A 15,924-nucleotide genomic window follows, 5' to 3' on the forward strand; every position below is an offset into this window, starting at 1 on the left:
GTGGAGGTGGCTTTCACAGCAAGCCTGTGAGCACTGCTGGCCTTAGTGACCTGTGGCCCTTTCCCCTAGGTACACTATACTGCTGGGGGCTTTCTGGAGAAGAACAGAGACACCCTGCCAGCCAACATCCGTGGGCTCTTCATCAACAGTGTCACCCCCTTGCTCAGTGTGCTGTTCACAGGCAAGTCTCTCTGCTGTGACAGGGCATCCCACGGGAATCAGGATGGCAAGAGCTAAGTGTGAGGATAAGGCTCATGTACTATGAGTGTGTTTCACAGCTGGCAGCCCCAGGGACAGACCCTGGGAAGGCTGCATCCGCGAGTGGGACTGCTGGCACACTACATACGAAGCTGAGTGAGCTGTTCATTCCCCCTGGTGTGTAGGTGTCAGGAGTAGCCTTCAGAGATGTTCCTCCAGTGGAATTGACAGGCCACTGCATAGGCATAGTTCTGACCACAAGCCTGACCTTCTTTATAGATGCTACCTACAGCAGAGCCTGACCTTTCCAGGGATCAGTTTGGGGTTAATTACTGACATTTTGCTGAAGCAAGGTGTTAATTTTTTTCCATCTGCAAGATTTCCTGGGATCTACACAGTAGAATTTCTAGCTAGCACCTTTAAGTTTGAACATGTCTGAAAAGCAAGGCAGGTTGTGTCCTCTCCCAGAGAATTAACCACTGCTCAGATGGCTTCCCTCAGACCAGGTGGCCCATGGTCTTCAAGGCTAGTGCAGAACTGTCTCCACTGGCTCTCTCCATATATTCTAGTTTTGTCTAGAAGCAAAGCTGAACAACGTCATAACTTCTATCTGTTCATACTGAAAACAGTGAGTTTCGAGGTTATGTTCTTCAAACATGGTTTATTTTAAGTTAAAAAGTTGAGGTCATGCATTATTTCTCTTCCACTGCTGCACTCCTGTTTTTTTTACTGATAAACCCTCTGAGGCTTATCCAAGGCTTCTCCAAGGCTTCTAACCATTTAAAGAAATGTCAGGCAGATGCTTCCTTGGAATTTGCTTGGCTGGACACTGTGCTTTGGGTCCAGACTCTTTTTTTTTTTTTTTTTTGGGGGGGGTGGGGGGGGGGAGTCCTGTTTAATCCAAGCCACTTTCTGGGGTGTACAAGTAACTAATGAATTTCATTCCTATTCTTAACTGTGCTTTTCAGCTCGTCTGCTCAGGTGTCTCTTTCTTTGTTATCACTTCGGCACTGTTACTGGAGATACTTAGTCTAGTCCCAACTCAAAGTTCATAACCAGCAGAGGTAGCCTGTTCTCAGTTCTGGGGAACGACCTGTAGGTGGCTCTGCTGTCCTTTCCACCATAAAGCACTCTGTGATTCACATGAAATGTTTGCATCAGGGCTGTGCAGGACTATCCTAACATCCTTCACGAAATTCAGCTTCCCTGAATTTTTCATCTTGCCACTGAATTAGTTTCAAGCTATCTGACTTTAACTCCCATGTTCACCTTTGTAGGTCAGCTTCCCATTTGATATGTGTTTCTGCATTGTTAGATGCCTGTTGATGGTATTTCTTTTGATGATCACTTGGGATTGTTCAGTAATCTGATTGCTTTGTCTTCTCAGTAGCAGAGAATAAATTTGCTGCATTGTATGTTCACACATTTTCATTTTCTTCTCCCTCTCTTCTATTTCCCTGTATTTCCATGGTGTGAAACCTCATACCCTGTCTGTGATTCAGTATGTGTAGGGAGACTTGTCTGTGAAGTGTGGTTTGAATGTTTAAGCGTGGTTGATTTGGAGAAAAGGTACAAAATGAACTCTTATTTCTGTTCTTCCAGCCACCATCTCCAGGACAGGGACACTGATGCCTCATGTAAAAGCCAAGGTATTGCACTTCTGGTCCATATGGCAATTGATAAATGAAGGCATAGTTACCTGATATTTACTATTTGGGAAACTGTCTGAAAATGAGAGCAGACAGCAATCTGCTTGTGACAATTCCTCCTTTGCTTTTACTGAGTTTTCTGCTTACTTCTGTTTATAGATTTAGCATGTCTTCCCCTCCCTGAAATCCATTATCTCTCCCTTTTGCCATCTGCTTTCAGCAGAGCTCTTTGGGTGGCAATCAAGCCCTCCTTCCAGGGGCTATCCTTTTGTTTGGATCTGCTTTCAGGTCCCACTAGCAGCAGATGACAAGTTCAACAGCACACGAAAGCAGTCTGCTGGAGCTCAGTTCCGGGTAAGTACTGCTGCCCTGCAATGCCCCTTGAGATGAGTACAGTGATATTTTCCTGAGAGCTTCCAGGCTGCCAAGCATAGTTAATGCATCCAACATGTAGACAGGGACTGTTTTCTGTGTGCCAAGCACAGCTGATCACGGTGGGGGCGACCTAGTTGTCATTAGAGCCTGGGAAGCTGCTGTGGGCTGGGAAAGCAGTTCTCATTGCAGGATATTGCTTTGGCTTGCTGGGCTGCTGATCTGTCTCTGCCCTCACCAGCATTCCCTGATGGTGCTCATGGAGAGGATGTATTCTGCCAACCCTCACTTTGTGCGCTGTATAAAGCCCAACAGCCAGAAGGAGCCCGGTGTGGTGGACAGCCAGGTGGTGCTGCAGCAGGTGAGAAGAAGCAGTATCCTTTACAGGTACTTCCACCACAGTGGGGAGGGCAAAGCCCACCAAAAGGTGGTGGAGATAGCTGGAAGCTGACTGGTTTGAGCTTCCCCTTGCAAAAGAAAGAGCAGGCACGCATTTTATGCATTTAAAGGTTCTGGGTACTTGGTTGTTTTGTGACACAGACTGTTAGGTCCAGCTTTTGCAGTCTTAGGTCTCTCCCATTTCTTTTTCATGAATGCAGTGAGATCTACTTATCAGGCATAAGGATTCATCTTTGCGACTGGTACAGACAGTACTCCAGAAAAAATTATGCTTCCCAGAGGAGACTGTTCTCACCCATCAGCCAGGGCAACTCTGAATAGGATCCAAGATGGGATCACTTTGATAGGAACTGAAAGGTGCTGACATGACTGTCATTGGACATCGTGTGAGGTCTGAGATCCAGACATGTTGAGGAATACTGAAATGCTCAGAAGAGTTCAAAAAGTTCTGTGGCCTGCATAATGTATATAGGAAAGGGTAGGATTATGGGGGAAGTTAATCCAGGGTGCTCCTGTGTCCAGATTTGCAAGTAAAAGACTCTCCTCTAAGGGACAGAGGCACAGCAGTACCCACAGCAGTACCCAGTACCATGGTGAAGTAAAGGTACTTCAGTCAATGGTTTTTATGGTTTCTAATTTTTAACTGACACTGGTTAATCACCACAGGATGTGGTAAATTGTCTTTAACCAAGGAAACATTTTCAGAAAGAAACTTTTTCATTTTGAAAAGATGTTTAGGGCTGAATGAAGGCATATCTGGCTGCAGAGGAACAAACTGATGTCCTAATGACTTGTCCCTGTTTGTTTCTCTGATCCTCTGTGTGGTGCTGCTTCAGCTTCGGTACAATGGACTGCTGGAGACAATCCGTATCCGAAGAGATGGCTTTTCCTGGAGACCTTCCTTTGAGGAGTTTGCTGAAAGGTTTGTTAAAAACTCTGAATGTTCTCTGTTAGATACTGCTAGGGAAGCGAGTGTGGTAATCAGGCAGGGCAAGGAGTGAAACAGCCTCTTTAAAGTTCGCATGCCTGAGATCATGGGGTGGTTTGTTGTGGGAGGCTGAGTGGGACAGACTGATTTATCGCTGCTCACTCTTAAGGGTGACAGCTCAGGACATCAAGGATGTGGCTTTTACCTTGCTGTATTGGTTTGTTTTTCACAGATATGGAATTCTTCTAGTTAAAGCAGATGTTTCCCTCACGAAAGAAAGGTAGGAACCCTTCCTTTGTTTTGTGCAATCCAGTTTGTTCTTCAGAGAATTTTGCTCTGAGTAGCACAGTGAACTGAGTAAAGGGCACAAAGTGAGGATGGGTTTTTGTGGTGGTGAGGAGCACCGATCTAGTAAGGACAGTTGGTGCTTAAAAAACATTTGGTACGGTGGAAAATTAAATCTTTCTCAAATTGCTATTTAGCAATTCAATTAAATTACTATGATGGAATGAGAAACAGCTAATGTACTCAATTTAGGGAGTCACAACAATGGTCAAGGGTGTCCACTGAACTCAGCATGGCAGGGGCTTAACACAGCTGCCAGGTGCTTCTCCAGGCTTTTTCCTGATGGTCTCATGGGAGAAGAAGAAAATAAAGACAATGTTGAGCAAGCAGCCAGCACTGAATGTCTCCCAGGCTAGTGAGGATATTTCAGGTCCGATCATTTTTTATGTATACAGGCATAATATACCCCCAGCATGTTCAGAACCTGACCCTTACACACATAAATCACCCTCTAGCTCTGCAGTCTCACCCCACCAGCTTTCTACTTCCTACATCTTGGGCAGCTATTCTGTACCTCTTCTTTTCCGCTTTCCCAGTCCCTCCTTCTTGCTATGATCAATTGTGACTGATAGTGAAAATGAAGCCAGCTGATGGGTTTGGGTTGTTGGTTGGTTGGTCTTTTTGTCCTTCAAAAAAAGGATTTTAATGCTCCCCCGGATAAATTCACTCCTGGCAGTAGTTCCTCCAGCCTTCACAGAGCTTCCTTGAAGTTACTGATGATACTGAATTAGTAAGAATTGCAGTCCCAGCTGAGACCCAAATCAAGAGAGAAGCTCATAGATGAGAGAAAGATGATGGCAGATAGGCAACATGATGTGTTTTCAGACACAAAAATTATAGGATGTTTTTGAGAGAAAAAAAACCAAACCAAACAAACCCACAAAAACCCCCTTGGATATAGAGTCTGGCACAGCAGAAGTAGGCTGAGGTAGAAGGAAAACCACTTCTGCTTTGCTATGTGGGATTTTAGTGAAAAGGACTGCTGTGGTTGGATTTGCAGGCAGGAGGAGGAAACTCTCTCTGTGTGTGTTCGGTTCCAGGTGTTGGGGAATCTTTCTGAGTGACCTAAATTTTATCACTGGAACCTGCAAAATAAAACTGGAATTAGAAAGTATTGCCCTGCCAACCTTGCAACTCAGGTGCTCCAGAGAGCTGGGAAACAAAAACTGGGGAAAACAGTTCTGAGAATAAAATAGGCTCTGCAGAATTTCCTTCCAGGGGGTCGAGAAGGAACTCTGCCACAGGGACCCTCTTTGCTGCTGTTCCCAAATGTGATCCTATCTCACCTCAAGGAGCACTATGGATTGACAGCCAGTCACTGAATGTGGTTGGGTGTCAGGGGACAGAGAATGTTATGCAGGATCATCAAGGCACTTTCTATCCCTCTATGTATCTAAAACCACTGGCTCATGGTGTTCACTTTGGGTGGAAAATTATTTATTTCACTCTTTTCCTCTCTTTCAGCTGCCTGGAGATACTGCAAAGCACAGACCTGACGGGCTGGATAAGTGGGTAGGTGTGGATTGCTGTTGGTGGGAATGGCGGGGGGGGTCTGAACCACAGAGACTTCACACACATAGTCTGTTAACTGGTTCCCTTCAGGGAACTTCATGGCTATAGGGAAGGCCTGTCCAAAGGATGATGGATGCAAGCTTAGACAGTGTTTCTCACTGCTTCTTTCTCTCCCCGATTTCACAGAAAGTCACGACTTTTCTTTAAATATTGGCACCAGGAGCAACTGGAAAAGTATGTGGAGCGACTGGAAAGAGCAGCAGTTATCATACAGAAAGGTGAGCACTGGGTCAGGAGAGTCCCTGGACTCTGATCTGAGACCAGGGCAGGGAAAAACTTTTTCTCCAGTCCCTGCTCCACCATAGCACCATTGCAGGTGACAGAAAGGCAGGCCAGGTGCCATCTTCCTGTCAAGGCCCTGTGGAGTCCCTATGATTGTTGTAGATGGCTACCTCCTCAGTGCTCATCCTCAGTCAAGGAAAGCCATCAAGCAGTGTGAGCCTTGGAAAGAGAAAATGTGAACAAGAGAACTGCTCTGAGGAGGGCTGGCGTATGATTTGGCTGTGCCCTGAGATGCGGGCACATACCTGTCCTCTAGTGTGAGGGCTTGTTTGTGAGCAGTGTTCAACTGAGGAGAGGGAAAAGAAGTGAAGCATATCTCATTCCCACTTTTAGAGACAGGCAGAAGGGAATGAGATTTTGGGTTGGGTTGGGTTTTTCTTTCCTTACATGCTAGTGTCAGCTCTGGCAGCCTGTTCTGCAGAGCAGGCAGTCCCTCTACACAGGCTCCACAAAGACTGTGCAGCTGTCACCCTGCTTGGTCCCTCTCTGTTACACTTCTGTACAGGTTGCTACAGCTTCCAGCTACACACCACACAGTATGAAAACATCTGACTGTCACATGCTGTGCCTTGCTGTCATCCATGGGGAAGATGTGTGGGTAGTGTGAAACGAGAGGGTGCGGCCTGCAGCTCATGTGCTTTGGTACCTGGCAGAGTGGGTGGGATAATGCAGTGTCTGTGGTGGCTGCTTCTGGGAAGGGTTATCCCCTGGGCTGACACCAGGGAAATCCTGTTTCTTTAACCATGTCTGAAGGGTACCTGGGAGACAGCTGGTTGACAAAGGCCCTTCTGTAAGACATTGTTTCTTAATATCCCCTGCGTTGGCATTAGAGGTGTAAGTTAGATCTGTAATTGTGTCTCTTTTAATCCGTGATCTGGCAGCCTTGCGTGGTTCTGACTGCTTGCTTGTGGTAGAGTTTGCATTGACCTTTATAAATCATAGAATCATGGAATGGTTTGGGTTGGAAGGGACCTAAAAGATCATCAGGTTCCAATCCCTCTGCCATGTACAGGGACACTTCTCACTAGACCAGGTTGCCCAAAGCCCCATCCAACCTGGCCTTGAACACTACCAGGGAGGGGGCAGCCACAGCTTCTCTGGGCAGCTTGTGCCAGGGCCTCACTGCCTTCATAGTGAAGAATTTCTTCCTAATACCCAATGTAAATATATCCCTTTCCAATTTAAACCCATCTCCCCTTGTCTTATCACTAAATGCCCTTCTAAAAAGTCCCCTCCCAGCTTTCCTGTAGCCCCTTCAGGTACTGGAAGGCTGCTTAAAGACCTCCCCAGAGCCTCCAGGCTGAACAATCCCAACTCTTTCAGCTTGTTTTCATAGGAGAGGTGCACCAGCCCTCCAGTCATCTTCGTGGCCTCCTCTGGACCTGTTCCAACAGTTCCATGTCCTTCTTATGCCAGGGACACCAGAACTGGACCCAGCATTCCAGGTGGGGTCTCACCAGAGTGGAGTAGAGGGGCAGAATTGCTTCCCCAGACCTGCTGGCCATGCTCCTTTTGGTGCAACCCAGAATACAGTTGGCCTTCTGGGCTGTGAGCACGCAGTGTCAGCTCATGTTGTGCTTCTCATCCACCAGCAGCCCCATGTCCTTCTCTGCAGGGCTGTTCCCTATCACATTATCTCCCAGCCTGTACTGATGATGAGGATTGCCCTGACCCAAATGCAGAACCTTGGACTTGGACTTGAACGTCATGAGTGTTGAAGCTTTGCACTGGGTGAAGAAACATCGCCCAGTGTTCTTCCCCAAAGAAATAATAAGCAATTTTTTTATAACCACAGCCTTTCTCTGAACAGTTTTCAGGGGATTCAGATATAGGAAGATTTACCTAAAACTGGTGGCTGAGCTGAGAGCTCAGGCACAGCGGCTACAGGAGGAAGCAGAGCGAGAAAGAAGCCGGCAGCTGGCGATGGAAGCAGAGGCCCAGAGTGAGTGGCTCCTACTCCCAAGATCCCATAGTCACCTCAAGTGGTCCCCACAGCTGGGGACGCTACCAGTGTGGAGGGCAGGGAGGTGCTGATACTTCTGCTGTGTCAAAGTACAGCTTTCTCTGTGGGGAGCAGAAGCAGCACAGTGAAGGTAATTTGCCAGGCTGTACTGGGAGGAGTGCCAAAGCTGTGTCTTTCCCACACACTCCATGCAGGAGAGTCTGTTCCTATCCTGGGTCTGTGGAAGATGGATCTCAAGGATCTTGGATCCTAAATTTCATCTATTTCTTTCCTTTTGTTGCAGAAAAGATCTCCTTTCCAGTCCCCATGCCACGAAAGAGACGCCCTCAGCCTGGTGCCCATCTTCCTGATAAGCCACCAGTGCCACGGCCACGCAGCAAACTAACAGAGGTAGCGATACTGGTTCTGCTTGGGGCTCCTTAGCCAGGTGTATTGGTTCCCTGTGCGCTCCACCTTCTGCATGCACATGATCTCCTGCACGGGGCCCCAGGAGAACATTGTCATTACTATTAGAAGTGGGAGTCCTTTCCTACTGTGGTTAGTAAAAAAGTGTGGTCAGGACCTTTGAGAAACTGAGAGCAGCAGTTGGTAGCTTGTGATTCGTCTTGTCCTAAGGGACTCAGGAGTGGCATCGCTACTAAAGTGATGCCCTCCAAGGTCTCTTGCCTTTGGCCTTGATTGCATGCCCACTTTCCTCCTCTCCCCACTGTCAGTCCACTCCTTTTGATAACTTCCTGGATCCTTCTGCACCTCGCCCTGTTCTGAGGACAGAGGAGCAGATTGGAGAAGAGGCAATGAGGAAGCTCCAGAGAGGAGCAACCCTGCGTTGGTTCAAAGAGACACAGGCACAGAAGGTCATGCAGGATGATGGAGCCTTTCCAGGCTGGCTGCACGGGATGATCAGCCGGAGGTGGGTATGCTACACAGAGAGGCTGTAGCTGGGGCTGTGTCAGGCAGGCAGAACCTGCTGTGTCCTTAGGATGACTGTGTAGGTTGGATTTGCCAGGATTTGCCTCCTTAAGGAATGGCAGTGACCTGCATAACCTTTCAGGTTTAGGCTGTACGCTTCAAACCCTGAGAGGGAAGCAGGATGCAAATGCTTAAACTTTATGTGGATCCGAGGAAAGACTGTGGAAACTCATCAGAAATCACCCACTGTGGGTTCCTCAGCACAGATCCTGTGCAGGGAAGGGAGGGGAAATGTCCACGTGTTTACGTTGTTGTGAAGCACTTGCAGATGCGTGATACGGAACGAAGATGGACTTTTGGTCTGACTAATTACGACTGTTCTCATATCTCTCAATTTAGGTCAGGAGGAGAGTTTACAGTAGGAGAATACAGAATGCACAGTGTATTTATTTTAGCAAGTATTAAGAGGAGCTTTAGTGAGTACCCAACAGAACGATTGCCTCAAAGCCCCCAGACTGGGGAAAAGGAAAGCTTTTTGTTCATAACTCCTCCCATCTGAGGATAGTGCAGCATTGGTGGAATTTGCATCCCTTTAGGCTGGGAGAAGCATCCACAAAGTCCAGCCTACTTAGGGAGTTGTTTACAAGACTGCCTTATAAAGGATTTTGGGGTTGTGTTTTTGAGAAAAGCTTTATTTTAAATAAAAGCTCAACCAAGTGAGTTAAGTGTGAGGCATACCCAGCAGATTGACGTTTTGCTGCTAGGTATGCCTCACACGTACCTCACTTGGCTGAGCCAAGCACTGCTTTCCAAGCAGTGTGATAGTTGGAGAACTGATGATGATGCCAGTGATCAGGTAGGAGCAGTGCAGTGGGGTTAGGTAGATGTGAGAATTTGTGGCTTTTTTTTTTTAAGACAATTATCAAGGCCCCCACCTGCATTAAAGCTTTTGCCCACAGATCCAAGAAGGCAGAAGAGAAACTAGTGCCTGGCAGACAAAATTGTCTGAAACTGAATATAGGTTAGCCATGAACACTTCACAAGGAAGGACATAGCAGATCCTTCCCCAAGACACCAACAGTTAGCTGCTTTTGAAGTGCCGCTTCCTGTTGCTGAATTTAAGTCTCCATACAGCAGTGTAAGCTCAGCCTCTTGTAACAGAGCAGCCAGAGCAATCGCAAATTGCAGTGGTGATTTGCAGTCACCTTTAGCCTGGAGCAAGGCACATGACAAGCACAAAGCAGCGCTTTGTCTGTTGGGCAGAGAGGGGCAAGACCTTCTTCTAGCAGGAAGTTTAGAGAGCTAGACTGGTATAATCCAAGTTGGTGTTTTTCCAAGGCACTAGGCTTACCTTGTGCTAAGCACCACTGCCTTTAGCATCCCAAATTCTTCTGTCAGCCCTGGAGCGCAGGAAATGCAGATGTGCACAGCCCCCTCATCTCAGTGATGCTTTGTAAGGTGCTCTGTGCTGGAAGGCAGCTGCTTCTGTTGCACTGGTCAGACTGCTGGAGAGGCTTTGGCCAAGAGTGTTGTGCCTCCTCATCCTGCTAGTGCCGTCCTGTACCAGCAACCTGGAGCCTGGAAACCTCTAGCTAGGAGCATGTGGGGTAGATGCTGGCCTCACTGAGGGCTGGGAGCACTAGCATGGCAGCATGAGAGGATGGCAATCGCTGCACTGTGGCAGCTGCTCACTGTCTGCTGAAGAAGTCTTTCTTCCTTCCAGGGAAGCTGAAAACTTGCTGATTGACAAGCCTTTGGGATGCTTTCTTATTCGGATCAGCCAGAGCCGACCGGGCTACACCCTGACATACAGGTAGGTAACAAGCCTTGCAGGGAAAGAAAATGAAGATCCGAAACTGAGTAGTGCATGGCTGGAGGAGTTTACCTCCTCCACAGAGGAGTCCAGTGAGGATTATGCTCAGCCTCACTCAACAACTCAGTGTTGTGAGTGCCCTGGGCAGTTTGGAGTAGCAGACAGGACACTGCAGAGTCTGGCTCTTGCCAAACACTAGGCGCATTTGTGGGTGGGGTGCACATCCTTCTTAGGCTGTGCTGTATGGCCGAGTGGGCAAACCATGTTGTAAGAAGCACTGACTGGCGCAGAGGAGGTGAGTTGAGAGGAGCCCCTGAGGAGAGGCAGAGTGCTACAAGGGCATGGGCTTTGTACAGCCTCAGGCAGGAGTAGGGCAGAGATTTCACACGGACAACAGCATGGGAGGCAGCAGAGGCAGCTGGGGTTCAGATCTGGCTGCCAGGGTTCTCCTGTCATGAACTTTGGGGAAACTGCTGCTCGTCCAACACCTACTGTCATAGCATGTGACACTCCAGCATACTGCATCTCTTGTGACATTTGTTATTGTGGCTCCTGATCACATCTGGCCTCTTGAGACAAGTGCAGAAAGCAATGACTGGGTCCTGGAGAGACACTGTGTCCCCATGCCCTGGCTATTTCCCTCTGTCCATCTCCCCAGGGGCGAGGGCCGCTGCAGGCACTACATGATCGAGATGCAGCCCAACGCACGCTATGTCATCCTGGGAGAAGACCGGGCTCACGCCTCGCTCACCGAACTGGTCCAGTATCACCAGACTGTGGGCATCCAGCCCTTCATGGAGTTACTGACTGTTCCCTGCAGGCAGGTGAGTCTTGAGGATCTGCAGCCTGAAAAGGTGATGGGGCGCAGGCTGTGCCCTGAATGGACAGAGTCACTGAGGCAGCATCTCTGTGTGTTCCCATTGCAGGAACCCATTCTGGCCAAGCAGCTTGGCCTCTTCTACATGCACTGGGTGGGCACTGAGGAGTTCTGGGGTGGGGGAGAGGCACTGGTGGTTGGGTGACACCCCCATGCCCCCTGAATGTCAGCAGTGCTCACAGCTGAGTATTCCTCTTTGTTGTGCTGTTTGGGGTGTATGGACAGTCTGTGAGCCACTGCTGAATCCACTCTTCCCTCCCTCAGAAAAGTGGTGACAGTTTGGATTCTGAAGATCTGAAATGTCTCAGGCTGGATCTGCCAGCAGCCAAGGGGAAGACCCCTCCAGAGGAGCAGCCCTGCCCCTCCAGGCCTTCTACCAGCAGGCCTGCTCAGCAGTCAGGAGCAGCCACGGTTCTCAAACACGTGTGGTTCAGGAGGACCAGTAATTGCGAAAAGCAAGAGAGTCCAGACAAGAGTTGGATAAAGGCAGGCTCAGTCCAGAAGAAAGGCAGCGAACAAGCCTTCCCTCGCCTCCACTCTTCCATATACCTGGCAATGCAGGAAATCCAGCAGGTGAGCATATCCTCTGCTGAGCCTTGCCACCCATGGCCACCATGGGATTCATGGATCTGCCCCACCCAGGGGCAGGAGAGAGGAGGCTTCCTCAATTAGCATTTGGTTTACTAGCTCCTGGGTCACTGTTTTTATTTGGTGGTCTTGTGATGAAGACTCTGTTCATTGGAGGCTGGGGAGACCATGGAAGAGGCTTGCAGCCATGTCTAAAAAAGAAAAGTCCACAACAGAAGGGGCTGTGACATGACCAGAATTCCATCCAGTGCTCCCCTAATCCTGTCTCTCTGCTTCTCACTACAGTTCTCCTCCACTCCCTTGAACACCTCTGTACGGAGCTGCTATCAAGCCCACAGCACTGAGGATGCAAAGGCCAAGTGACACGGTAAGTGGAGGCAGCACAAAGGATGGCAGGTGGCAACTCCACCTCCCACGGGAAATGGTCTAGCAAAGGGCCTCTTCCCTTCCTGCTCCACCTGAAGCATCTCTTGGCCACTGAGTATCTGGAAATAGAGAAGGAAAACCAGGGCAGCAGACAGCTTCCATTCCAGAATTGTAAAAAGGCTGGAAAAAATGGGGAAAATCAGGATACGGTTGGGTTCCCAGCATCTGCAGTGCACAGTACTTACAGTATAATAACAAGGCTGCTGGAGGGAGCTCACAGTTTGGTAGAGGCCAGGGGCATGAAGGACGATTACTATCAGAAGGCATATCTGTGTGCTAAAATAATCTTCTGCAGTGGCTTAATGTTTTGGAGAGGGTCATGTATCAGCAGCGGGTGCTGTGCAGACAGCCATGGGGGGTAGTGAGGCAATAAGCTGAAGGCAAGGTTGAGACCAAGGGGAAAGGCAACAGCCTTCAAGGAGTCTAAACAAAGTCTCGGCAGCTAGAGCTGGTTACTGAAACTGCAGCACACAGAGTGGTTTTAGGTGTCCATGGATTGGACCAGGAAGGGCCTTTTGAGACAGCTGGCTGTGTCCCATGCATTGTCTGAAGCATCTAGTGGATACACAGCCCCCACTGCACCCAGGGACTACATCCCTGTCACCTTCGGTTGGGAAAGACAGGAGGAAGCAACGGTGGTGCTGCTGTACACCTCTGGAAAAGTCTGGAGTTGTGTCAGCTGGGAGTGGAGAGGGCTCAGAAGGACCATGCTGTTGGCTGCAGACCCACTGTGGGGCTTGTGCCCTGCACCAGGACTACTGAGTGCCCTGCATGGTTCTGCTCCCAGGGATTCTTGTTGGAGCAAAACATTTCAGCTAGGGCTTGTCTTGTCTTCCTCTTGCTGGATGGCAGAGCAAATCCTCTCTCTGAAGTGTGTGACTCAATTGCTTCACTCCTGTATGTGTGTATTGATGTACCCAGGGGACACTTTTCTTGTCTGAAATTAAGGAGAAAAAAGCCAAAACACGGGGGCTCTGCACAGGTACCTGCAAGCGTGTCATATTGGGACTGCTGGAAGAAGCCCTCCATTTGTGTGCTCCCTTGAGTCATGTTTCTTGACTTTCTTGCAGGTCAGAGTGGCTCAGCCCTATCCTCTTCCAGTGCTGCTGGGCCCTGCCTACCCGAGTCAACACATCCAGTCATACAGCAGCCTTTTTTCTTCCTGGGTTTGGTTTTTTTTTTCCCTTTTGCTGCACTGTGCTGGCCCTTTGCCTTCAGACAGGACTGGTGCAGAATTGAATGTTCATCAGCACTCAGCTGGCCTCAGTGTCTGTGACTGCAGTGTCTGCACCAGCCTTATCCTGGCAGAGGGGAGAAGAAGGGAACAGTCTGTGTGTCAATGCTTCAGCCTTCCTGGACGCTCCTTGCACTAATAGTCACAAACTGGATTGTCTGCCAACAGTGTGTTCTCTTGCAGACACCTGTGCTGATTTCTTACCTCTTCAACTCCTGTCACCGTTTTGCTTCTGTGTACCTGCTGCTCTGGGTGCCAAGGGAGGCTGGGCTTGGGAAGTAAGGAATGAAACTGCTGTGTCATTTCTGTTGAGTGCAGGAGCACTTCAACAGGAGCTGAGGCAAAGGACAAGAAGAGCTTTCTGCAGAGGCAATTTCCTGCCCTTGCATCATGCTGGCAGGCTGCTCCCCAGTCCTTAGCCAGAGCTCATGTTAGGGGATCACTGGTGGAACCCTCTTGTTCCATCATGCTTGGACTCACAATGTGTCCAGGCTGGATAATATGCTACTTTACACTGTGGGTAGAGGATTTAGAACATACAGTACTGTACTACTTGTTAGATATTTTCTACCTTTTAAAATAAACCTCTGTACTTCGTAAAAGGAGAAGCTCAGCATTCTCTTTGTTCCTGTTAGCTGCAGACAGCACAACCTCAGACTGAATAGGGAGGAGGGTGGCTAACACCTCTGGCACAGGATCAAGTGAAGTGTCTCAGTGGAGAAGCTGGAGGCTGATGGGCCAGTACTCCCTGTGTACAGCTGCCACCTGTAATGGTGTTCTCCTCCCACACCAACCTCATCTCCCCCTGCGTGCTGTGGGCAAGACCTCCCTTCTCCAGCCTGCAGCAAGCTCCCTCTGGCTCCGGGCTTCCCTGGCAGACCCCTCTGCACTGGAAGCCAGCCACACTGCACACCCCCTTCGCCCCTTCCTGGAAGGCATGAGTGTTGCATAGGCTGGTGCTATGGCCAGAAAAGCTTCTTCCAGGACAAAGATGCTTTGTGGCAGCATCTCAGGGCTGCCTTTAGCCACGGACAGCAAGCCCATGGTCTCCTTTTCCTTCCCTGGCACTCTGCAGCTGAGCTGTGCTGGGTCGCAAGGGAGCACTGCCGGGGACCTGAGCTGTGCGGGGTCACAAGGGAGCACTGCTGGGGACCTGAGCTGTGTGGGGTCACAAGGGAGCACTGCCGGGGACCTGAGCTGTGCGGGGTCACAGGGGAGCACTGCTGGGGACCTGAGCTGTGCGGGGTCACAAGGGAGCACTGCCGGGGACCTGAGCTGTGCGGGGTCACAAGGGAGCACTGCTGGGGACCTGAGCTGTGTGGGGTCACAAGGGAGCACTGCCGGGGACCTGAGCTGTGCGGGGTCACAGGGGAGCACTGCTGGGGACCTGAGCTGTGCGGGGTCACAAGGGAGCACTGCTGGGGACCTGAGCTGTGCTGGGTCGCAAGGGAGCACTGCCGGGGACCTGAGCTGTGTGGGGTCACAAGGGAGCACTGCTGGGGACCTGAGCTGTGCGGGGTCACAAGGGAGCACTGCTGGGGACCTGAGCTGTGCTGGGTCGCAAGGGAGCACTGCCGGGGACCTGAGCTGTGTGGGGTCACAAGGGAGCACTGCCGGGGACCTGAGCTGTGCTGGGTCGCAAGGGAGCACTGCCGGGGACCTGAGCTGTGCGGGGTCACAAGGGAGCACTGCTGGGGACCTGAGCTGTGCGGGGTCACAAGGGAGCACTGCCAGGGACCTGAACTGTGCGGGGTCACAAGGGAGCACTGCTGGGGACCAGGCTGGGAAGCAGTGGTTGTTTCAGCCAGACATCCCAGCTCTCCCCAGCTCTGCCTTGCAGCGCTAACACACCTTCCCTCTTTCTGGTGCTGGGTTTTGGCAGTGGGTTCGAGGTTGTTCAGGACAGAACCAGTCCAGGCAGTCAGAGGCTGCTGTTTGCAGAGTCTTCCTGACTAAGCCCAGGGGCGTTTTGCAGGGCAGCCTTGGCCTCCGTGCCAAGGTTCTTGGCTTCCTGCGCTGCTGGGCAGCTGGAAAGCCTGCCTTCTGGGTAGCACGTAGAGCCACTTCATGGCCAAAACATTTCTAAGAACTCACTAATGCACGGAACTGAGAAATGCATTTCAGTAACGGAGCTGCTCAGTAATTCCTTCCTAGTTACCACACCACAGAGCGTGGTGTGAGCCCGGGGCCAAGACCCAGCTGCAAAACGCTGCTTCGGTAGCCTGGCTGGGATAGCACCAAACCAAGGAAGGTGCTGAAGAGCCTTCCCCCACCAGCTGCCTCCAGCACCTCCAGCGCTGCTGCAGGCACAGGTCCCGAGTGACTCTGGGGGTGACTGTCAGGGGAGGGTCAGGACACTCCTCTGGTGG

General features: G+C 50.2%; 1 protein-coding gene across 1 annotated transcript; it reads left to right on the plus strand.

Annotated features, from left to right (window-relative positions):
* Positions 1–2,983: 2,983 nt before the first annotated feature.
* LOC311203763 (uncharacterized protein) lies at positions 2,984–13,484 on the plus strand (the record flags this gene model as incomplete). Its single annotated transcript, XM_084278521.1, has 11 exons — positions 2,984–3,004; positions 3,455–3,540; positions 5,590–5,681; positions 7,556–7,687; positions 7,992–8,098; positions 8,422–8,618; positions 10,341–10,430; positions 11,089–11,254; positions 11,572–11,880; positions 12,181–12,262; positions 13,392–13,484. 10 exons carry the CDS (start codon positions 2,984–2,986, stop codon positions 12,256–12,258), a joined length of 1,278 nt encoding a protein of 425 aa, XP_084134647.1. The 3' UTR covers positions 12,259–12,262; positions 13,392–13,484.
* Between the last annotated feature and the right edge of the window lie 2,440 nt (positions 13,485–15,924).

This window comes from Gallinula chloropus (assembly GCF_964237585.1).
Source record: "Gallinula chloropus genome assembly, chromosome: Z".
NCBI classification, from domain to species: Eukaryota; Metazoa; Chordata; class Aves; order Gruiformes; family Rallidae; genus Gallinula; species Gallinula chloropus.